Source organism: Microplitis mediator, chromosome 11 (genome assembly GCF_029852145.1).
Source record: "Microplitis mediator isolate UGA2020A chromosome 11, iyMicMedi2.1, whole genome shotgun sequence".
In the NCBI taxonomy this organism is placed as follows: Eukaryota; Metazoa; Arthropoda; class Insecta; order Hymenoptera; family Braconidae; genus Microplitis; species Microplitis mediator.
This window is the reverse complement of record NC_079979.1, coordinates 17,765,728-17,786,959: the sequence shown is the minus strand read 5'-3', so window position 1 is coordinate 17,786,959 and position 21,232 is coordinate 17,765,728. Positions and strand designations below refer to the sequence as shown.

Genomic DNA, 21,232 nt, shown 5'->3' with positions numbered 1-21,232 from the left:
ATATATTTAAACTCGATAATCTTTTTTAGGCACTCGGGAGTGTAAGAACCTGGACATCGACGTCCAGTGTGACCACAGAGCACGTGTTGCCCGCGATGCTACCGATGACGACGGAGGAATTTACACGATTTCAGCAGCAGTACCAGCTGAACCGTAAGTTGCTTCATAAATTTCACAATTTTGATTATTTTTTTTCACCTATTTTAAGACCTTAAATAGAGCTAAGTAATTTTTTACTGTTATTACTATTATAAATATTAATTGTTTTACTCAGAACGAGACACGCTCGTCAAGGAAGTGATACCTATCAAGTGGAGATTGCATTCCCTGCAATAAAGTAAGACAATTTGCTGCGCGAATTAGAAAAAAAAACAACTCACTCATCTACCGATTACACAATAATACACAAGTCAATTCAAATTTTTAAAAAAATCAATCCCTAAATTATCGGAACGTTTATTTGCACGTTTACTAACTTAATAATTTTTCATTAAAATTATATAGGGACGAGAAAGGGTAAAATAGGCCAACATTTTTTTGTAAACTACAAAGGGGCAATATAGACACTAGGGTAATTTGGGCCACTAAAAATTTATAAAAAAATTTCAAATTTCAAATCAGTCTATGAATTTTTTGTTTTTTTTTCATCGCTGGGTGTACAGTCAAAAATTTTCGGAGTGAACGCGGATTAAATCCTTCGAATTCACTCCCGATTTTGTAAATTTTTCGGAATTTTTTCTGCAAAACTCAATTCTAAAGTTCTAAAGACTTTTTCAGAGTTTTTCAGAGAAAAGTCCGAAAAATTTCTACCCGGGCTTATTTGGGGACTCAAAAAAAGTTGAGCTCTAATTTTTTTTTGTGGTCCAATTTGCTCTTTCTACTCATATATATATTTTAGGAACAACATAAATTATAATATACATTGTAATTAACATAAATGTCATATAGGATTAATTACACAGGAAGGAGATAATAATATGGTGGCTTGTTTTTAACGGCGCCAACGCATAACGGCTGTACATAGCAATAGCATTAATAATTAATTAATAAATTATATTTTATGTTGCAAGAGCTTTATCATAAATATTAATACCGTATAATAATAAAAAAAAAATTATTTTCACAGTGATCCGATTCAAAACACAAACTCTAATGAACGCGCAACGGTACACAGTCTACTAGAAAAATTAATTCTCGAGGAAGATCAATTTGACGTAAACGATATTTTACCCAATACTGTACCAGATCCAGCCTCACTGATACTGGAATCCGACTATGCCTGTCCCGTTGGACAAGTCGTCATGGCGCCTGATTGCGGTAATTATTTGAAACATTAATTTATAGTTTTTAAAAATAATTAGCTAATTAATAAATTAATTTTATTAACACCATCAGTTCCATGCGCGGTGGGAAGTTACTATGACGAGTCAACAAACAAATGTGTGTCATGTCCAGTCGGAACTTATCAAAGTGAATCAGGTCAGCTTAAATGTAGCAGCTGTCCAGTGATTGCCGGAAGGTCCAGCGTTACAATAGGACCAGGAGCACGAAGCGCGGCCGATTGTAAAGAGCGTTGTCCAGCTGGTAAATATTACGACGACGCAGCTGGACTGTGTCGTAGCTGCGGTCACGGATTTTACCAACCGAATGAAGGAAGTTTCTCATGTCTTCTTTGCGGACTCGGGAAAACTACGAGAACTGCCGAGGCAGTGTCTCATGAAGAGTGTCGCGATGAGTGCGGATCAGGACAACAGTTGGCAGTTGAAGGCAAATGTGAGCCTTGTCCTCGGGGAACTTATCGAACCCAGGGAGTACAGGCTGCTTGCCAAGCCTGTCCGTTGGGCAGAACTACACCCAATATGGGATCAGCGGCAGTCGAAGAATGTTCGTTGCCTGTTTGTGAACCTGGTACCCATCTCAATGGCACACTGAATGAGTGCATACAGTGCAAGAAAGGCACTTATCAATCAGAACCACAGCAAACCTTCTGCATACCTTGTCCGCCTAACACCAGCACCAAGGGACCAGGTGGTACCAGCAAAGCCGAGTGTACTAATCCATGTGAAATGAGCGGAGAAGAAATGCACTGCGATGCCAATGCTTACTGTCTGCTGATACCAGAGACCAGTGAGTTCAAATGCGAGTGCAAACCAGGGTACAATGGCACTGGGGCTGTTTGTACTGATGTCTGCACGGGCTACTGCGACAACGAAGGAGTCTGCATGAAAGACAGTCGTGGGCAGCCCTCGTGTAGGTGCAGCGGTAGCTTCACTGGCAAACACTGCACGGAAAAATCAGAATTCTTCTACATCGTTGGGGGTGTTTCCGGTGGTATTATACTTATTATTTTCATCGTCCTCCTAGTATGGATGATTTGCGTCCGCGCGAGTAGGAAACGCGAGCCCAAGAAAATGATAACACCGGCAACTGATCAAAACGGATCCCAAGTTAACTTTTATTACGGAGCGCCAACGCCTTATGCTGAATCAATTGCGCCCTCGCATCACAGCACATATGCTCATTATTATGATGACGAGGAAGACGGCTGGGAGATGCCGAATTTTTACAATGAGACTTACATGAAAGGTAGCAGTCTATTTAATTTATTTTTTTATTTACGCGGTAGTTTATCACGGAAAGTGGAATTTAATTATTTATGTTACAGAGAGTCTACACAATGGAGGAAAAATGAACAGCTTAGCTCGTTCAAATGCCAGCATTTACGGTACCAAGGATGATCTTTACGATAGACTGAAACGTCATGCGTATCCTGGGAAAAAAGGTGAGCTTCAAATAGCTTTTACGAATTTATATGAATTTCCGCATAAGATTCATAATTTTTATTTCAGACAAGAGCGACAGTGACAGCGAAGGTCAGTGACCAAGACAACAGATGACCACATTTATACATCTCAATGACTGATGATGATGTCTATTGATGTCTTCCGATTCATTTTAAATTTATAAATTAAATATTCATTTTATTTTTTAAAAATTCATTTACGACGGGGGTCGTACATTAGTTTTTTTATGTACGACTTAACAGTCCTGAAGTGATGATTTAAATTTAAATATTTAAACTTTCAGGATCATTACTTTAGCACCAATCCGTCGACTTGTTTTTTTTTTTATTTACTGAGTCTCTCCTAAACTATGGACTGAGTCAATCGAGTGAATGAGATCATGAGTGATAAATTTTTTAAGTTTGTTTATAATATTTTTAATTTAATACTCACTGATGATTATTTTTAAAACTCTTTGCATAAGCAACCGAAGTTTTTAATTATTCTTTAATTATAGAAATATTAAATAAATTAACCGGTGCGAGAGAGATTTGTGTACTTGTACTTGTACTCTATTAATTATTATTATTATCTCTATATAATAATTATAGTTACTATAGATATTTTAACGAAGAAAATTTATATATATGAAAGACATTGTTATAAATATATATGTTATTGTAATATACTTACAAATAAGTTATGATTATTTACGAAAAGAAAAATTATGAAAACATATTTCTATTTTTTTTTTTTTTTTTGTAATATTTACGGTAACGATTAATAAGTAAGTAAGTTTGTAAATATTTCAAGAATTGATCTAACATATAAATAAAAAAAATTATTACGTCTTATAGTGATTTTGTACTGAGTAATTATTTTTAACCCTGAGTCTTTATCGAATAAAAAAAGATGTGGAGAAAAGTTGGCTTAAACTTCCCGCTTTTTTCGAGCTCCACAAGTTCAAAAATATAAATGTGAATATTCTAGTCCATTACATAAATTAATTAATTAATTTATTTAAAATTTATAAATGATCTCATGTCTGCTACACTTACTAACAAAGTGAATGACATTTATTATAGTGGCGCGAAAAACAACTTTTAGAAAATTTAAAAGCGCAGTCACCTTTAATTACTTGTAAAATCCTGAGTTCCGTAAAATTAATTGTATAAGAAATAAAACTTAAAGTAAATCGTATGATTTATTTTTATGATACTGAAGTTAGCCGAGGTCTAGTAATTTTTAGATTTTTTAAAAAATGACAAATCATAAAATAAAAATATTTTCAAAAATTGCACTCATGGTTTATTTAATTTTCTACATGTGTAAATTTTTAGTTTTTTTTAATTAAATTGTTGAAAAAAACAAATTCAAAAATTTTAAACTGTCTGCTAACTTCAGAATCATTTTATTTTCTCATAAATTGACAGCCATTTGTTTTTTTTCAATTCTCATTGAAATTGATATTTAAAAATAAAATATTTTTAGCGCGTAAAATTTAGTTTAAAATTTTTTTTAACAAAAAATAAATAAGGAATTATTTAAAAAAAAATAAAAACTTACATTTTGGACACGTGATGAATTAATTTTGCTCAATCCGGAAACGAAGTTTGAATAATTTAATAATTGTTCATATTAAAATATACTAATTTAAATTATTCACACAAACACTGATTCTAATGAAACCACAATTTGTAATTTAAAAAAAAATAAATTCTATTTTTAAATTTTTTCACAATAGCGGCATAAAAAGTTTAAAAAAATACTGTCACTCCAAATAGTCGATTTGAAAAAAAATACATTTACACACAAACACTCACTGACACTTTTTAAACATTGGTATATTAATTATAATTAATAAAAGTTATTTCCATAGATTTTAATGATCTTGAGGTCAACATGATCATGAAGTTTGCAGACAATTAACAATTTTCGAATTTTTTTCAACAAATAAAAAAAAAAAAATATGCACCTGTAGAAAATAAAAAAAAAACTGCAGGTGCAATTTTTTTAAATATTTTTTTTTAATGTGTCGATTTTTAAAAAAATTCAAAAATTATTAGACGTTGGCTAACTTCAGTATCATGGATTTTAAAATGAGTATGAGTGTAGCAGACATTAGACAAATTTAAAATTGTAAATAAATAGAGTAAATAATTTTAAAAATAATATTTGAAAAAAATGCACTGTAATTTCAAAATTTTTGAAATGCGCGTTTTTTAAAAATTTTATTTTATTAATTATTTACTCTATTTATTAATTATTTTAAATTTGTGTCAGCTACATTCACACTCATTTTTAAATCAATAAAACGAATGACGACGAACGCCGGTAACCGAACAATAAAAAAGACGCGACGATTTAATTAGTTGTTATTTTTTGTTATTTATATTGCAAGTACCGATAAAATTATTATCACGGAATGTTCGTTGGGTGGTAGAGAATATTTAAAGACACGAGTTTTAATTTATTTAAACAAAAGACCACTGAATTTATTTATTTAATCACGACTTAGATAATGTCAGACTTGATGCAACGGCGTCTAAGTGAAGTTTGACGCAGAACAACTGCGCAGTTGTACAAACGGTTGGAATGACTTGCGCAGTGGAGACAAAATGGACGTACGCGTGCGCAGAAGCCGCCTGTCTCCCGCGTGACGGCTGCTCTCATTGTCGTTGTCATTTAAACTCGGTAAAATAATTTGTTTAATTATTATCACTGTGTGACATGATTATGAAGAATAAATCTGTTTAAATTATTTTGATTTTAATGATAAATATTTAAATATATAAAAGTATGAGTGTCAGTGAACGTGATCTGAATAATAAATTAAATTCAATGTCGACGTAGTTCTCGCGTTATTTTACGCCATCTTCGTTGTCGGAATTTAAATACACAAATAAATATTTAAATGATCTAATTTTTTCAAAAATATTATTTTCAAATTTGTGATTAATTACTTGTATAAATTTAATTTTATTATGAGTGTTTATATCTTTAATTTATTTACTTGGACACCGGTGATATTCGAGTACTCGCAGCTGAGAATACAAATGGCGGGAAGAGTGAGTAAATTCAAAAAAAAATTTTTTACTTTTAGTTAGAATATTATTAAGTAACGGCGGAATCATTGTGATGATTTTTGTTGATTTATTTCATATTTACACAAACATTTATTTAATTTACTTAAAAAATTAAATTTTGAATTTTCCCGCGTAGTTTAAAAGACGCCCCATTCAAAATGGTGTTATTTTAAAAACAATCATCTATTCGTGATGCGACCTCTAGTGGTAATTTAAGTTTTTAAATGTAAACCCGCCTCAATGATTTAAAAATTGGCATCATCATCGCTGATTGTGTCGTTTACAATTTTAATTGTCATTCCTATTAAAAATACTAGAAATAAATTTATTACCAATTAATTAAATAATTAGTGAAGAAAAAAAAATAAAAATGGTAAGTCAGTTCAAGATATTAATTAATTTCAATATATCCTCGAATTTCAATATTTTTTACAAAAAAAATAAAACATTTATAGGTTAGGATATAAAATTTATTATTGCAGTAATTAAATAATTTAAATTGTTCAGAGTTTCAATTTGGCATCACGTGAATCCAATGGACCCGCAGCTGAAAGTTTCGATATGCCAACAGGCTCATATGGTGCACCGGATCCAATGATTCATGGGTATCAATTATCAATCAATTTTGCTTTGAACATTTGAATTTTAATCTTTCGATATTTATTTATTTTTTATTTTAAATTATAGTTTAGCTAACCCACGTCAAAATCTTGGATTTAATCATCCTCTTGAAGCATCAGAACGCAATGTAAGATTTTTTATAATTCTTTAAACATGAAGGTAATTCATTCGCAAATCGACTTACAATTAAAATTTATGAGTGTCAATGTAGCTGACAATTTTTTAAAATAAATCAATGAAATGTAAGTAGAGTAAAAAGTATTTAGATAAATGCAAGATCTGTACACATTTTTTCGCAGTATTATTACAATTCTACTCACATCTCTACTCAAGGGCAGTAGCTACAACTCTACTCACAGTTTTTTTTATTCAGCTTCAACTAGACTCAGCGACAACTTTACCCAGCAACAATTCTACTCACAAATAATTGATATTTTATCAATAGGCTAAAATACGTGAGTAGAGTTGTAGCTAATTAAAAATATAACTGAGTAGAGTTAAACCTGAGTAAAAAAAAAAAATGTGAGTAGAGTTGAGGCTGAGTAAAGTTGTAGCTAAGGAGTTATACCTTCCCTTGAGTAGAGATGTTGTGAGTAGAATTGTAACACTGCCCATTTTTTTCCATTTCATTATTTTGGTGCCGCGACTATTAAACCGAAGACAGTTCAACCGGCGACATTTCAACCGACAAAAAATCCCTGATAAGAGGGCACCCTAAATAAGGGGGTCCAGGTTATTTTCAGTTGAAATGTCGGTTGAACTGTCTTCGGTTTAATTGTTACAGAACCCATTATTTTAATTACTTCGGTTATTTATATATTTAAAATTTATTAATTGTCTTATGACTGCTGCCATTCTCACTCATAAAAATTTAATGTAATTGAAATACGATATTAAGGTCGATGTCCTGATGAGAACCTGTTAATTGTCAAGCTCTCTAATTTTAACAGGCCTCTTATTTTATGACACCCTAAGCACAGACTATGGGTCGCGAATGATTTACCTTTGTATTGATAATTATATTTATTGTTAATCATAAATTTTAAAAAACAGTTTCATCAAACTCGTCTGCAACGTGAGATGAATTTGATGAGAAATGTCCAAGGTATACATGCGCCAATACGTCTAGCAATGGAGCTGAAAGCTGCTGATCAAGTTGGCCGGCATCCGTTTTTGCCATCATCAAATATTATGCGCGACGTTTTGTTGGGACGTGATGAAGAAATTGGGTAAAATATTTATTTTATTTTTATCATCTATAAAACTAAGTAATTAATTATGATTATAATTATTATTTAGATTCGAAGACGTACTGAACCCATCAGAATTCAGAGAGCAAATGCTCCAGCCCCATGCAGTTGTGGAAAAAAAACTCCGGTTATTGTAATTTAAAAATAATAATAATTAATAAGTTGGTAATGTATTTCTCCGCATTACATAAAAAATAAATCTTTGAAATAATTAACTTAAATTAGTTAATTAATTGTCAATTAAATCTCTCAATCGTAACCTGCTTATTTTTTTAACTTCTCCAATCGCGATATCCAATTCAACATCCAGTGAATTTTCTAATCGTCTTTCAATACTCGAAATTATCGAAGCGATTGTGTGTTCTCTTACACAGATAACGAATGGATACATAAATTTTTTTTTGTACCTAAAAAAAAATAATTCCCTGCCTAAATAAAAAAAAATAATTTCTCATTTACTTTACTTACAATCCACTTAAATTATTAAATAATTTTTTTTCCTCCTCTGTCATCTGATTTATCCCAGCGATCGCCTGTTCATTTTCAGATTCAGCTGTCAGAATTTTTTTATTGTAAATCTCGCCCGTTAGTTCTGGATGTTTTTTTAAAATAACTTTTTTTTCTAATTAAATAAAAAAAATATTTAGTTTAAAATTTATCCATAAAATTAAAATAAAATTACCCGCAGTGTCGAGTTGGTCTATGAAATGGAAAAACAAATTTTCCAATTGACTGCCATCAGCAAAAGGCCTTTTTTCCTCAATTACTTCACTTGCTGCTGGATAATGTTCGATGATATTCTCAAATATTTTGTTGAATTCAATTTTAGACAGTGAATTTATTTTTTTAATACTCAGTTTATTTTTACTCATCTTCAATAATTTATTGGAATGAATTTTATTTTAATGAGTTGACTATCAAACAAAATGGATCGAAGTAACCTAGAGTTCAACTCATTCTTATCAGTAATTATCTGTATAAAAATAAAATAAAGTCTGGTTCTAATCAAAGTAGCGCTCAGAGGAAGTAAATAATTGATATCAATGTTAATAATTTTATTTTTAGAATATGACTAGACATCAGGTATTAAAAATTCCATATTAAATATCACGAATATATTTATATAATAATATATATATATATTTATATTTTATATATTTATATGATTTATCTTTATTTAGTAAAATGTATTGATCAATCCCAACGTATTGTGCATATATTTTGTATAAATTTCTTTCTTGAACTGTTCAAACTGTCGTCTGTTGATGATGTTCTGTCTTTCACGCCACACTGACCGGCTTTTTCTGGTCTGCAAACCCCAGTGGATTGTAAATACTGGCGATAGGACTTTAAATTGATAGCCGGCAATAAACATTTCATAAACCTACGGCAGTAATTAAATGATTTTGAAGTTAATAGACACAGTAGTTTTCGAATTTTTTTTTAACAATAAATCACTAAAAAAAAAAAAAAAAAAAAAAAATGCACATGTAGAAAATTAAAAAAACTATAAGTGCAATATTAAAAAATATTTTTATTTATGATTCTGAAGTTAGCAGACAATTAACAAATTTTTGATTTTTTTTTTCAACAATTTAATTTAAAAAAAAAGAAAACTAAAAAAATGCACAAGTAGAAAATTTTAAAAACTATAGGTGCAATTTTTTCAAATATTTTTTTTTTATAATTTATCGTTTTAAAAAAAACTCAAAAATTATCAGACGTCGGCTAACTTCAGTATCATACTTATGATCCAGAAGTTAGCAGACAATCAACAATTTTTGGATTTTTTTTTCACCAAATCAAATGCAAAAAAAAAAACTAAAAAAATGCACATGTAGAAAATAAAAAAATCTACAAGTGCAATTTTTCGAAATATTTGTTTTTTTATAATTTATCATTTTTTTTAAATTCAAAAAATTATTTGACGTTTGCTAACTTCAGTATCATATCATATTTCAGTAATTAAATGTAATAAATCTATTCGCTGAAATATAAAATGTCATCTGACAGTTTTAAAAAAAAGTAGATTTTTAAAAAAATTTAAAAAAGCCGCCGAAAAATTTCAAATCGAATAAAATTATGATCCTGAAGTTAGTAGACAATTAGTAATTTTTTTTTTTTTTTTTTTTTTTTTCAAAAAATTAATTATGAAAAAACAAAAACTAAAAATATGCACATATAGAAAATTTAGAAAACTACAGATGCAATTTATTCAAATATTTTTTTTTTACAATTTATCGTCTAAATAAAAATCCAAAATTTATTAGACGTCTGTTAACTTCAGTATCATATAAAATTAACTAAAATAACAATAACAATTACTTGTGTATTACGAGTGTATCCATAGCCCATAAATCTTTCGTCATGCGGTGGTACGATATCTTTAGCAACATAAAAAGGTTCATAAAGAAATTCAAAATCTGTTACATTATGACTTATGTATGCTTTCCCACTGACTACATTTTTAAATTGTTTTGACTCTGGCGCCACATCCAATACCCACCTGAAAAAATTCATTTATCATTATTATCAATCACCGCTTCTACTTTATAAGTGATCACTAAACCAGGATTTTTTCCTTAATTAAAAAATATGACAATTAATAATTAATGATGTCAAATTTTTTATATTACGTCTAAAATTTCGGTCGTATAGAAAAATTTTTCCAGTAAAAGTTGTTCAAAATTCAATTTTCTAAAAGAAATGTCTCTTGTAATTTTTCCTTAGGACCAATAAGAAAGCCGTAATTTCAAAATTAAAATTTTCATAATTAACCAAATTTCGAATAATTCATTATGAATCTTAATTTTTGAATTACGGTGAAAATATTGATCGTATAAAAAAATCATAAGAGACATTTTTTTTAGAAAATTAAATTTCCTACAACTTTTGTTCGAAAACTTTTTTTATAAGACCAATATTTTCGCCGGAATATCAAACATTTTAACCATTCATTTCAAAATTAAGCCAAAAATCTTGTTCCTAGTGATCACTTTCATAAAAATTTACCTGGTAAAATTAGTAGCATACTGATTATGGATAAAAACCTTCCAATGAAATGGTCTTGCGAGACCTTTACGCGCAAGTCTTACCAATTCACTTTTGTTTGCTGGAAATCTAACTCGCGTGTCTATTTCATATGTAGGAATAACGTAAGCACACTTATCACAGCGTTCAGTATCACGTAAAAATATGTTGAGTGAATTAGCAAGTCCAATACTGGGTATAATATCAATGTCAGTAAGAAAAACCCAATCAGTTTGACAATTCTTTCGTGCCAAGTTTCTCATATGGTTCTGCGGGTAGACGTTACGAACACGCCAATTATTATGTTCCTTAGACATCTTGCTAACTAGATCATTGAGTGTCGCTTCCGGTCTCGAGCACCCATAGCCCATCGGTGGTTCGTAGCTCCGGGGCTGCTTGACGGGTAGTTTACTCCTAGGAATCGCCAGAGAAAAGTTTATCCGCTCAAGTACTGGCGTGTAACATTTACGCAGATACGTTATATATTTTTGAAGAGCTTCAAATTCTTCATCACCGGCAGTGTACAGGGCCACGGAAATAGAACCTGTCCAATGGTGAGCCACCTGTACCAGGGAGTGCAATTTTTCCAAAGATGTCTGGGTCGCCAGACAGACTGCGTTCGCACGCGACAATTCCGCAAATCGCGTTCCAATTAATACTGAATCGAATGTTTTAAACTGACGACGATTGTCGTATTTACCGAAGCGTATATCTAAATTTAGAATAGTGTTGTCAGTGTTGTTGATAAAATTAATGGTGGATTTAAAATACGGGGGTAGGCACTGGGTTGAATGGTTGTCTTCTGGCTGTGACTCGACGCCCCACGTAGTCACAGCCTCATATTTTAATTCCTCGGGGATTTCATTTGGGTCGCAGGTCCGTGATTGAAGTAGAAAAAATGTCAAGATTATATTTATTATAGATAAGGCCATTACACTTAATAAACTTAGAGTTCGTGAGTGATTACTCATCTGAAATATATTAATTCATGATAATAAAAGTTAATAAATTATGTTCCTGAAGATCGGAACGTTTTTCGCGCGACAAATTAAAGAATTGGAAAGTAAAACATCTACTGGATGACTAGATTTCTTAAATGTTTTGCTTATAGATGCTGGTATGTCAGCCGAAAATTTTGACTACCCCCGACCTCCGAGTCTACCCCTTAAGTTGTAGTTTTTAAATGTAGCAGACATCAGACAAATTTTAAATTGTTAATAAATAGAGTGAATAATTAATGAAATAAAATTTTCAAAAAATGCGCATTTAAAAAATTTTGAAATTACTAAGTGCATTTTTTCGAAATTTGGTTTTTTTTATTATTTACTCTATTTATTTATAATTTTAAATATGAGTATGAATGTAGCAGACCAGAGAATTAAAAAATTATTAATAAATAGAGTAAATAATTAATGAAATAAAATTTTCAAAAAATGCTCATTTCAAAAATTTTCAAATTAATAAGTGCATTTTTTCGAAATTTGATTTTTTTTTATTATTTACCCTATTTATTTATAATTTTAAATATGAGTGTAATGTAGCAGACTTCAGACAAATAAAAAATTATTAATAAATAGAGTAAATAATTGATGAAATAAAATTTTCAAAAAATACATATTTAAAAAATTTTCAAATTAATAAGTGCATTTTTTTGAAATTTGATTTTTTAAATTATTTACTCTATTTATTTACAATTTTAAATTTGTCTGATGTCTGCTTATTCACACTCGTCTTAAGTTGACCTCAACCAGTCGAATTACATGAATTTTTTTTACTTTCCCTGCGAGAAAAACATTCCGATCTTCAAGTACATAATAAATACATAAATAAATAAATTAATTAAATAAATAATTAATATTTTTACCTGAACACTTTGAATAATTACGTCTATCTTTTAGTTAATTTATTTAAATAAGCTCTAGTCGCTGGATAATTATTTGAATCCAATGTAAATAAATAACATTCTCGTGTCATTATTTTTGAATAATTATTTATTTTTATTTATTAATTACGTGTCAAAATTCATTTATAATTTTACGGCTTTTTTTCATCGCATCACGCTTATGAAACAAATATTTACTACTCACGTGTTTTTAAATATATAAAGATCATTTCTCAGAGCTTTTAATTGCAGTTAATTAATAATATAAACCCATGGGATTTATAAATATATGTTGTTTCAATATAAATAAATTTATTATATAAAAATAATGAGCTTTTTTTTTAATACTTGTACAAGAATATCCTTCAATTGGGTTTCTATCAATACGTCGACTGGAATTATATTCCACCCACATCTCGGATAAGGCGCGCGCGCGCATCCTGAAACGATCGATTACTTGAAATAAAAATAATATAATAATGCAGTGGAATGCACTCGATGATAATTATTTATTTACAACTGAATATAGAGCATTGCCACAGTTATCTACACTACAATTACCCGCAATGTCAAATTAAATTCATTGAAAAATAATAATCGGTACCAAAAAACTCAGGATTTTTTTCCCATAATTTTTAATAAAAATTTCTAGTTAATTTTTTTTTCTTACATTTAAAAAAAATTATTGAGCTAACAGATCATTTAAAATGCAGTTGCATTTTAAATGATCGATACAAAAATACCGCGAAAACAGCAGTGCGCGCGCACCTGTAGGATCTAGTGCGCAGGGAAGAAATCTGGCGGGAATTTTAAATCAACCAATCAATAAAATGATTTTTTTTTCTAATAAAAAAAAAAAACTAGAAATTAAATAGACTAAACTTTCACTGAGTTTCAGTTTCCAATACTCGGTTATGCTCTACCATGTAGATGCTTACGTGATTTAATATTTAATAAATTTTTTTATTTATTTTTTTTTTTAAGTTTCTGTAAAATTTCTAAAATACCCGCAATTAAATACTCAATAAATTTATTAAAATATGTATTATAAAATATGTTTCGTATTGTTTCTGTGTACAGAACTCGTTATAACCTCCAATGAAAATTCATCAGAATCAGTAATTAATTAATTAAGATCTAGTTAATTATTAAATTAATTATTCCAAATTAAGTAACTAATTTTTTTTTTTTAGATACAAAAAAGTCTGACGAAAACTAAGTATCCGAAAAAATTTACAGTCGCAGAAGGAATTAAAGTTGACAATACGTCACTCATTTTAGAGAAAAATTCAAGTATCGGTAACACCAATAAGTCATTTATTGAGCAACGCAACGTAAAACCACGTAAAGGAGTAATCAGCAAGACAATTGTCGCACGAAAAGGAGTTGACAGCTCTGTAAATTCTTCCACTTTAAACAATACTTATATTTTAAGTGATAAAATAAGCAAACATGACAATATGACAGGAAATATTAAAAAATTAAAAGCGAAGCCAACGGTAACGACAGTCGATGATCTCGAAGATGATGAAAAAGTAATAACTCAGCCATTGAAATCGTCAAATAAATTAAATTATATATTACCTATTGTTGCAACAATATTTTTATTACCAATTGTTATTGTTATTATGATGTTTATTTATAATAATTATTGTGACTGTTGGGAAAAGCGGCACTATCGCCGCATGGACTTTCTCGTCGACGGAATGTATAACGAATAATTTAATTAAATTATAATATTATATTTCATAAATAATTTTTATTTATTTATTAACGTTTGTACTTTGTATTGAACATTAATCACTAAATTAACGATTATTTAAATTAATGGAGTAGCAAAAAATAGTATACTTTAAATTTTAAATTTAACGATTTTAATTAACGATTATTTAAATTAATGGAGTAGCAAAAAATAATATACTTTAAATTTTAAATTTAACGAATTTAATTAACGATTATTAGTATTTAAAAGTAAGAGACCTAGTACCTGATCAGGGAACATGATACTGAAGTTAGCTGACGTCTAATAATTTTTTTATTTTTTAAAAAATGATAAATTATAAAAAAAAAATTTTACCTGTAGTTTTTTGAATTTTCTATATGTGCATTTTTTCAGTTTTTTTTTTATTCAAATTTAATCGTTCGAAATAAAATCATAAAATTTTTAATTGTCTGCTAACTTCAGGATCGTTCAGGGAACTAGTACTCGGTCACTCATGTATTTATTTATCATCATCACTCATCACTTATATATCAATATATACTGAATTTTACTATACATAGATATACAAATACATGAAGAGATCGGAGACTAGTTCCCTGATCAGGTATTAGGTCTTTGACTTTACTTAATTTTTTAATTTATTTTCCAAACAAGGAAGTAAATCACCGATTGAATTTGCGTAATAACTCGGCACCAACTCGTGGTCATTTGGATCACTTGATTTTTTCCATTTTTCCATTTGCCCGGCGGTACTTACGCCGGTCAACACCAGCAGAGTCTTGTAATTGCATCGTTTTCCAAGTAAAATGTCGGTATTGGCACGATCACCAATCATCAGTGTGCGTTCGGGATTTATTTTATAATTTTTAGCCAACATTTCTGATATGTAAGTCGATGGTTTTCCCATAACTGTTGGTTTACGTTCCGCACAAGTCTCAACACATTTTACAAGACTTCCGGTACCTGATTAATTGTTTAAATCATTAGTATTGTTATTATTATTTATAATGATTACTACAGGATGGCCACGGAGAAATTATTTCGAAATTCCCTGATATTTCCCGGTTTTTACAGTCAAGTTTTTCACATTTTTTCCTGGTTCAGAAATTTTGATCGTATCATTAAGATATTTTTAAATTTCGATTATATTTTAATTGTCAATAATTAAAGTTGATCATTAAATCATACGAGGAAAAAGTCAATTTAAAAAATCACGGCTCCGGAGTAATCAAAAGTCAATTATAATCATAGAGAAAAATTTATTGATGCCCGTAGACCGTTTCTAAGACGAGCGGAAATTTTGAAAATTTTTTTTCCCGATAATTTTCTGAGGATTATTCTGGAAACGTGCAATTTTTTAATTTTAAACTGCCGCAATTAAATTCTCGGATACTTTTCCAAATTCTCTGATATTTCCCGATTGCATTAAATTCCTTGATGATTCCCTATCTTCCCGATTTGTGGCCACTCTGTTTCCTAAAAATAAAATGGAAAATGAGTACCTGGTATTATTATATTATTGTCTCCAGGAAATTGTTCATCGGTATTGGTTGCAATAAATTCGACATCTTTGTTATTTAAAAAAGTTGCGGCTTTCAAAATTTTGAGATAATTAAAATGTAAATCGAATCCTACGACGACGGCACCAACTTCTGGGTCTGGTTTGAAGTAACTAAGGAGTAATGATACGTCATCTGATGTTATTGGATCTTTACCTAATCCAACATGTGGGATACCGGCTTTGTCAAGTTCTTTAGCGATTCCTAATGAAAAAAAATATACATATAAATATATATATATTTATAATTAATAAACGCTTGATTAATTTAATTAATTAAATTATTAAGTTAAGAAAATGATACTGAAGTTAGCAGACAATAATTCTCGAATATTTTTTCAATTAAAAAAAAAAAATATGCACATGTAGAAAATTTAAAAAATGATGTGCAATTTTTTTAAACATTCAGACGTAAGCTCGTTTCAGTGTCACGTTAATTGTCCGTTAACTTCAGGATCTTAAAAAAAAAAAAATTTTAACCTGAAGATCCAATCATGTAAACTTTTTTTTGAAAATTTTTATCCTTCAGATACCTTGCGACCAAATATGAAGTACACAAAATATTTTTATCATTTGCGGGAAAATTTAAACTACGAAATTTATCAATAAATTCTTCGCACGATTTAGTACTGTTGTTTGTTATGTAAAATACTTTTTTTCCTAGCCTATCAAAGGCGCTCATAACCTCAGCAGCTCCGGCGATCGGATTATTGTGATGCCAAAGTACCCCTACAAATAAAATAATTATTTTTATTTAAAAAATCACATTACTTATAAATTTTTTAAATTAACAATTTAATTTAAATGTCAAGTACTAAATAAATGATTAATGCAAATATGTATATGTATAAAAACTTACCATCACAATCAGTGAGAATGTTATCAAATGAATCGAGAATTTTGGTTAGCTCATCATTACTCAAATTATTTAAATTAATTGGGTCCATTTTTAATTTTTTCAATGACTAATTTATAATTTAATTAATACTCCATTAAATTTATGCCGAGATATTAATTTATTTTGACAAATGTCAATTTAGAAGGTCAAGTGTTTTTTTTTATGGCTAATGGCCCTGAAGTGACCTGTGCCAAGAAGGTCACGTTTCGGTGACAGAAAAATGACAAAAGAAGAGACAGGTGCAATTTCAAGCTGACGCTCGACGTTGATTTTGACGTCTAAGTCGGACGCGTGGACCACGTGGTATAGTTTCGACAAAACTGCCATCTAGGAAAATTCAAACGTCAAAACTAAACAACCCAAGTAGCACAGAGACAACTTTAAGATGTCTTAAGGGGGATAGCCACTGTGAGGATCGAAAAAATAGGTGATTTTCGGGAATTTTTTTGACTGGAATAATAAAGGAATTTGGGGATCGGGTTTTTTTTGTTTACTAAAGTATACATTGAAGATAATTCTCCTAAATTTTCATTAAAAAATATCATGTTGTTACAAAGTTATAAGCATTTTTGTGGAGCAACAAAAAAATTTCCCACCACGGTGTCATCTCTAACTCAAAAACGGATTATCAGAAACAAAAAAACCAAACGGCGTTGTAATCTGTATGCATGTGGTTATCGTTGTACATAGGGGATTTTGAAAATTTGAATTCGAAAATAAATGGCGACATATTAAAAATTTTTTCGTTATTTTTTCTCATTTTTTTGGATTCAAACAGCCCTAAAAAATCTTAAAAATCAAAACTTTCAAAATCCCCTATGTGCAACTATAGCTACTGAATAGACGAATACGGCAAAAAAAAAAGTTGCGAATCGGTTGATATTTATGCAAATTACAGATGCCACCAGTTAAAAAAAAGTAGTTCGAGAAAAACGCGTTAAAAGTTTTTAGTCGATGCAGCGGTCAGTTGACGCGCTGTCACAAAAATGATTATAACTTGAAAAATATTCGGAATTTTCATATAAAACTTTAAATACATATTTTTGAACATATACACTTTGATTTAATTAAAAAAAAAAAAATTTTTTTTTTTAAATTTCACAGTGGCTATACCCCTTAAAGTTGTCTTTAAAAAGGACAAGACAAATTTTTTTTTTGTCCCAAAGTCATCTTTTTTAGTATAAATACGACATGCAAATGTTGGTTCCGAAGACAGAGAAGAGTTGTGTTGTTTTTCCTGTCTTATTTCAATTGAAAAGTCGTTTAGATTACTTATTTTACCACTAATTGTAATTTACTTCTGTCATCACTTGTGTTGCGTCTTTTAAGTAGACATTTTTTCGGTGACATAAATTTCTGATCGTTTTGTCAACACTTAGATGCCTTTTCGATATATCAAAAAGTAGCCTAAAAACTGATATCTTATAGATGTTTCAAAGGCAAATGTGCTAGTTGGGATGTTTAGTTTTGACGCTCAAATTGTTTATGCGCGCCGATTAAATATTTTTAATGTTTGCGCGGTCACAGTTTAAGGGATAGTGCAGCAAAGATGATAAAATATCCATTTAATAGTCAACGAAATTAATTTATTGTGCCAACAAACTCAAATATTAAAGTCAAATATTATTACATTAACTCAAAAAATATTATTTTGACACAGAAAAATATATTGAAAACTCCAATGACGGGGACTACTCCAAAATCGTCACTGAAAGTGATGACGGAGGAAGTGGCGACAACACCCCAAACCAAGAAAGAGTCAGATGACCAAGATGGGGCCAGGGGAAGAGAAGATGACAACGCAAGTGATGACGAAGAACCGGATTACCAGCAAGACCGGGACTGGCAAGCGGAATTCGATGATCCTACAAACACCGCCGTGGGAATCCCAGGCTTGTTAGTACCTGCTATATACAGGGCAAACAAGTATTATCAGGTCTGTGGCAAAGATGAATTTTCCCGGATCAAGTGGGATGAGGTCATCCGCGCGGACGGACCAGGCAGACATTACTGCAACATATGCAGCCAAAGTTGGATAACTAGCCTCGTTAAGGAGCACGTCTGGGTTAATCATCAGAAGCCCTTTGACAACTTTTACTGCGACAAATGTCAAATTACTTATGCTAGTGTTAGAAACGTCACGAAGCACGAGAAGAAATGTTCGGGCACTGTTATTTCATGCCCAAGGTGCGGAAAGAAATTCAACAACAATTGGAATCATACCCAGCATAAGAAAAAGTGCAAGCCTGCTGGTGGTGACAACTATAGGTCTATAGGAGAAACCACGTAAAAAAAAAGCGCCTTCTGATGTAGAAATATTGAAATTTTATTTTTACAAGTTCATACGTAATGGCGAAAAGATTGGCGGATGAAGCTAATGGTGATCAGCCCTATAATGAATTGTATTCTGACAATGCATTTTAATCAAGAGGGATTCCAGCGGCTAACAAAATCCGTCAACTCAACGCGGAGAGTTGTCGACGAGACACATCAGGCGATCATGGGTGTGGACGCTACGGTAAGGAGGATTGTGTCAGTTGGGAGGCAATAGAACCCCGATATCATATTTGAGTCGGCATCTCCAGGGCAAGATCTCCGAACAGAAAACGAGAGATTAAAAGCGGAACTGAAGGAAACTAAATCTGGGTATGATGAGGTTTCTCAGCAGTTGAAAAAGACAAAGCAGCAGCGTTCTGAGATAGCGCAGCAAAGAATAAAATATTCATTTAATAGTCAACGAAATTATTTAATGTGCCAACAAACTCAAATATTAAAGTAAAATATTATTACATTAACTCTAAAAAATATTACTTTGACACAGAAAAACATATTCATTGAACATATTTATATCTCTAGAGTTAAAAATAACAGATTTTACAGACGAGATGTTCGTCTCATCCATCTGATAATAATGTGTTATTATTTGCGAATTTAAGAACTCTGAAATAAGTTTCTTACCAGGGACACTCCAAATTGTGGGCGCGATCTAGTGGCGAGCACCGAACTACTCCCGCTGCTGCGGGAGTAATTTTAGTAATAATTTTAATTATTTAATTTTTTTATATGTAATTCAAAAATTGTAATGTCTACTACATTTACACTGATCTTGAAATCTCTAGTTTCGATGTATTTTATTAAAAATCTTTTTGAAGCTACAACAATCATGTAAATATGACAAATAGCGGGAGACAAAAGTTTTCCTTTTTTTTTTCTTTGACATTTTTTGAGACTTTTATTTTTTTCCTACATTTACTGAGTAACTAACGCAAAAATAGAAGAAAAGGAAAAGAAAAATTATTTTTCCATTTTAATAATGATTGAATAATTACAGGAACAATATACATGTTTTGCTGAACTTTGATTTCATGCCAAACAATAAATCGCATGTTTTTAAAATATCGATACGATTATTATTCACAAAGTTACATTCTTGCAAAAATCATCAAAAAAATTTAAAATCAATTTCAATGATGATTGAATAATTGAAGGAATAATATTTGTTTTGCAAAACTTTGATTTCATGTCAAACTATGAAATGCATTTTTTAAAAATCTCGTTACGATTATTTTTCACAAAGTTACATTCTTGCAAAAATCAGCAAAAAAATTTAAAATCAATTTCAATGATGATTGAATAATTGAAGGAATAATATTTGTTTTGCAAAACTTTGATTTCATGTCAAACTATGAAATGCATTTTTTAAAAATCTCGTTACGATTATTTTTCACAAAGTTACATTCTTGCAAAAATCAGCAAAAAAATTTAAAATCAATTTCAATGATGATTGAATAATTGAAGGAATAATATTTGTTTTGCAAAACTTTGATTTCATGTCAAACTATGAAATGCATTTTTTAAAAATCTCGTTACGATTATTTTTCACAAAGTTACATTCTTGCAAAAATCAGCAAAAAAATTTAAAATCAATTTCAATGATGATTGAATAATTGAAGGAATAATACTTGTTTTGCAAAACTTTGATTTCATGTCAAACTATAAAATGCATTTTTTTTAATTTTTATGTTCTCTGAATATTCCAACTTCCATTTAATTTTTCATTTCTTAATTAATAATTTGTTAACAGCATGCATTTCCTGATGATTTTAGCAGCATGCATTTACTCGTCTGTGTAAGCTATCATTAGTTTGACTTTTTACCACCAGACTGCGTGAGCCAGTTTGTCAGATCTCATTACCGAACAGCAGCCTATGACGGCAGAGTGGCGCTGCTTTCACTCGGCGGGCGTGGCTTAAATTCAAATCACTGAAAACTCCGACACTAAATTTAAAATTTCAGACAAATTTAAAATTCTAAATAAATAGGATAAATAATTTAAAAAATAATATTTATAAAAATATTGATAAAATTTTGATACGCTTATGACAGTTTTCATTCAAATTT

At 30.2% G+C, this 21,232-nt stretch overlaps 6 protein-coding genes across 9 annotated transcripts in view; 3 read left to right on the top strand and 3 right to left on the bottom strand.

Moving 5' to 3' along the window:
- The window catches only part of LOC130677090 (uncharacterized), a 32,934-nt gene extending 29,303 nt beyond the window's left edge, over positions 1-3,631 (top strand). Inside the window, exons 8-13 of one of the 3 annotated variants that reach the window (XM_057483677.1) lie at positions 30-153; positions 275-337; positions 1,127-1,317; positions 1,396-2,586; positions 2,666-2,782; positions 2,850-3,631. In XM_057483677.1, coding sequence (XP_057339660.1) covers positions 30-153; positions 275-337; positions 1,127-1,317; positions 1,396-2,586; positions 2,666-2,782; positions 2,850-2,881 — 1,718 coding nt within the window. In that variant the 3' untranslated portion in view covers positions 2,882-3,631. Of the gene's footprint in view, positions 1-29; positions 154-274; positions 338-1,126; positions 1,318-1,395; positions 2,587-2,665; positions 2,783-2,829 lie in introns of all 3 variants that reach the window. The other 2 variants (XM_057483678.1, XM_057483679.1) reach the window with 2 other exon arrangements.
- Positions 3,632-6,083: 2,452 nt separating this feature from the next.
- On the top strand, positions 6,084-7,961 carry LOC130677478 (proteasome maturation protein). Its single transcript, XM_057484248.1, has 5 exons — positions 6,084-6,242; positions 6,377-6,474; positions 6,557-6,617; positions 7,544-7,719; positions 7,790-7,961. The coding sequence occupies exons 1-5, from the start codon at positions 6,240-6,242 to the stop codon at positions 7,875-7,877; spliced, it is 426 nt and encodes a 141-aa protein (XP_057340231.1). The 5' UTR covers positions 6,084-6,239; the 3' UTR covers positions 7,878-7,961.
- Positions 7,948-8,713, bottom strand: LOC130677477 (2-oxo-4-hydroxy-4-carboxy-5-ureidoimidazoline decarboxylase-like). Its single transcript, XM_057484247.1, has 3 exons — positions 8,423-8,713; positions 8,209-8,362; positions 7,948-8,147 (listed from the first exon to the last, which is right to left on the bottom strand). Exons 1-3 carry the CDS (start codon positions 8,610-8,612, stop codon positions 7,970-7,972), a joined length of 522 nt encoding a protein of 173 aa, XP_057340230.1. The 5' UTR covers positions 8,613-8,713; the 3' UTR covers positions 7,948-7,969.
- Positions 8,714-8,840: 127 nt separating this feature from the next.
- On the bottom strand, positions 8,841-13,059 carry LOC130677476 (beta-1,4-glucuronyltransferase 1). Of its 2 annotated transcripts, none has more exons than XM_057484244.1 (5): positions 12,858-13,059; positions 12,635-12,734; positions 10,753-11,741; positions 10,066-10,246; positions 8,841-9,124 (listed from the first exon to the last, which is right to left on the bottom strand). In XM_057484244.1, the coding sequence occupies exons 3-5, from the start codon at positions 11,739-11,741 to the stop codon at positions 8,918-8,920; spliced, it is 1,377 nt and encodes a 458-aa protein (XP_057340227.1). In that variant the 5' UTR covers positions 12,635-12,734; positions 12,858-13,059; the 3' UTR covers positions 8,841-8,917. The 2 variants fall into 2 exon arrangements, with proteins under 2 accessions (XP_057340227.1, XP_057340229.1); XM_057484246.1 differs by having other exon boundaries at positions 12,635-12,695.
- A 475-nt stretch (positions 13,060-13,534) lies between these two features.
- Positions 13,535-14,396, top strand: LOC130677917 (uncharacterized). The gene is made up of 2 exons (XM_057484834.1): positions 13,535-13,770; positions 13,846-14,396. Exons 1-2 carry the CDS (start codon positions 13,693-13,695, stop codon positions 14,371-14,373), a joined length of 606 nt encoding a protein of 201 aa, XP_057340817.1. The 5' UTR covers positions 13,535-13,692; the 3' UTR covers positions 14,374-14,396.
- Positions 14,397-14,755: 359 nt separating this feature from the next.
- Positions 14,756-17,112, bottom strand: LOC130677916 (glycerol-3-phosphate phosphatase). Its single transcript, XM_057484832.1, has 4 exons — positions 16,793-17,112; positions 16,414-16,662; positions 15,878-16,138; positions 14,756-15,338 (listed from the first exon to the last, which is right to left on the bottom strand). Exons 1-4 carry the CDS (start codon positions 16,878-16,880, stop codon positions 15,001-15,003), a joined length of 936 nt encoding a protein of 311 aa, XP_057340815.1. The 5' UTR covers positions 16,881-17,112; the 3' UTR covers positions 14,756-15,000.
- Positions 17,113-21,232: the final 4,120 nt, after the last annotated feature.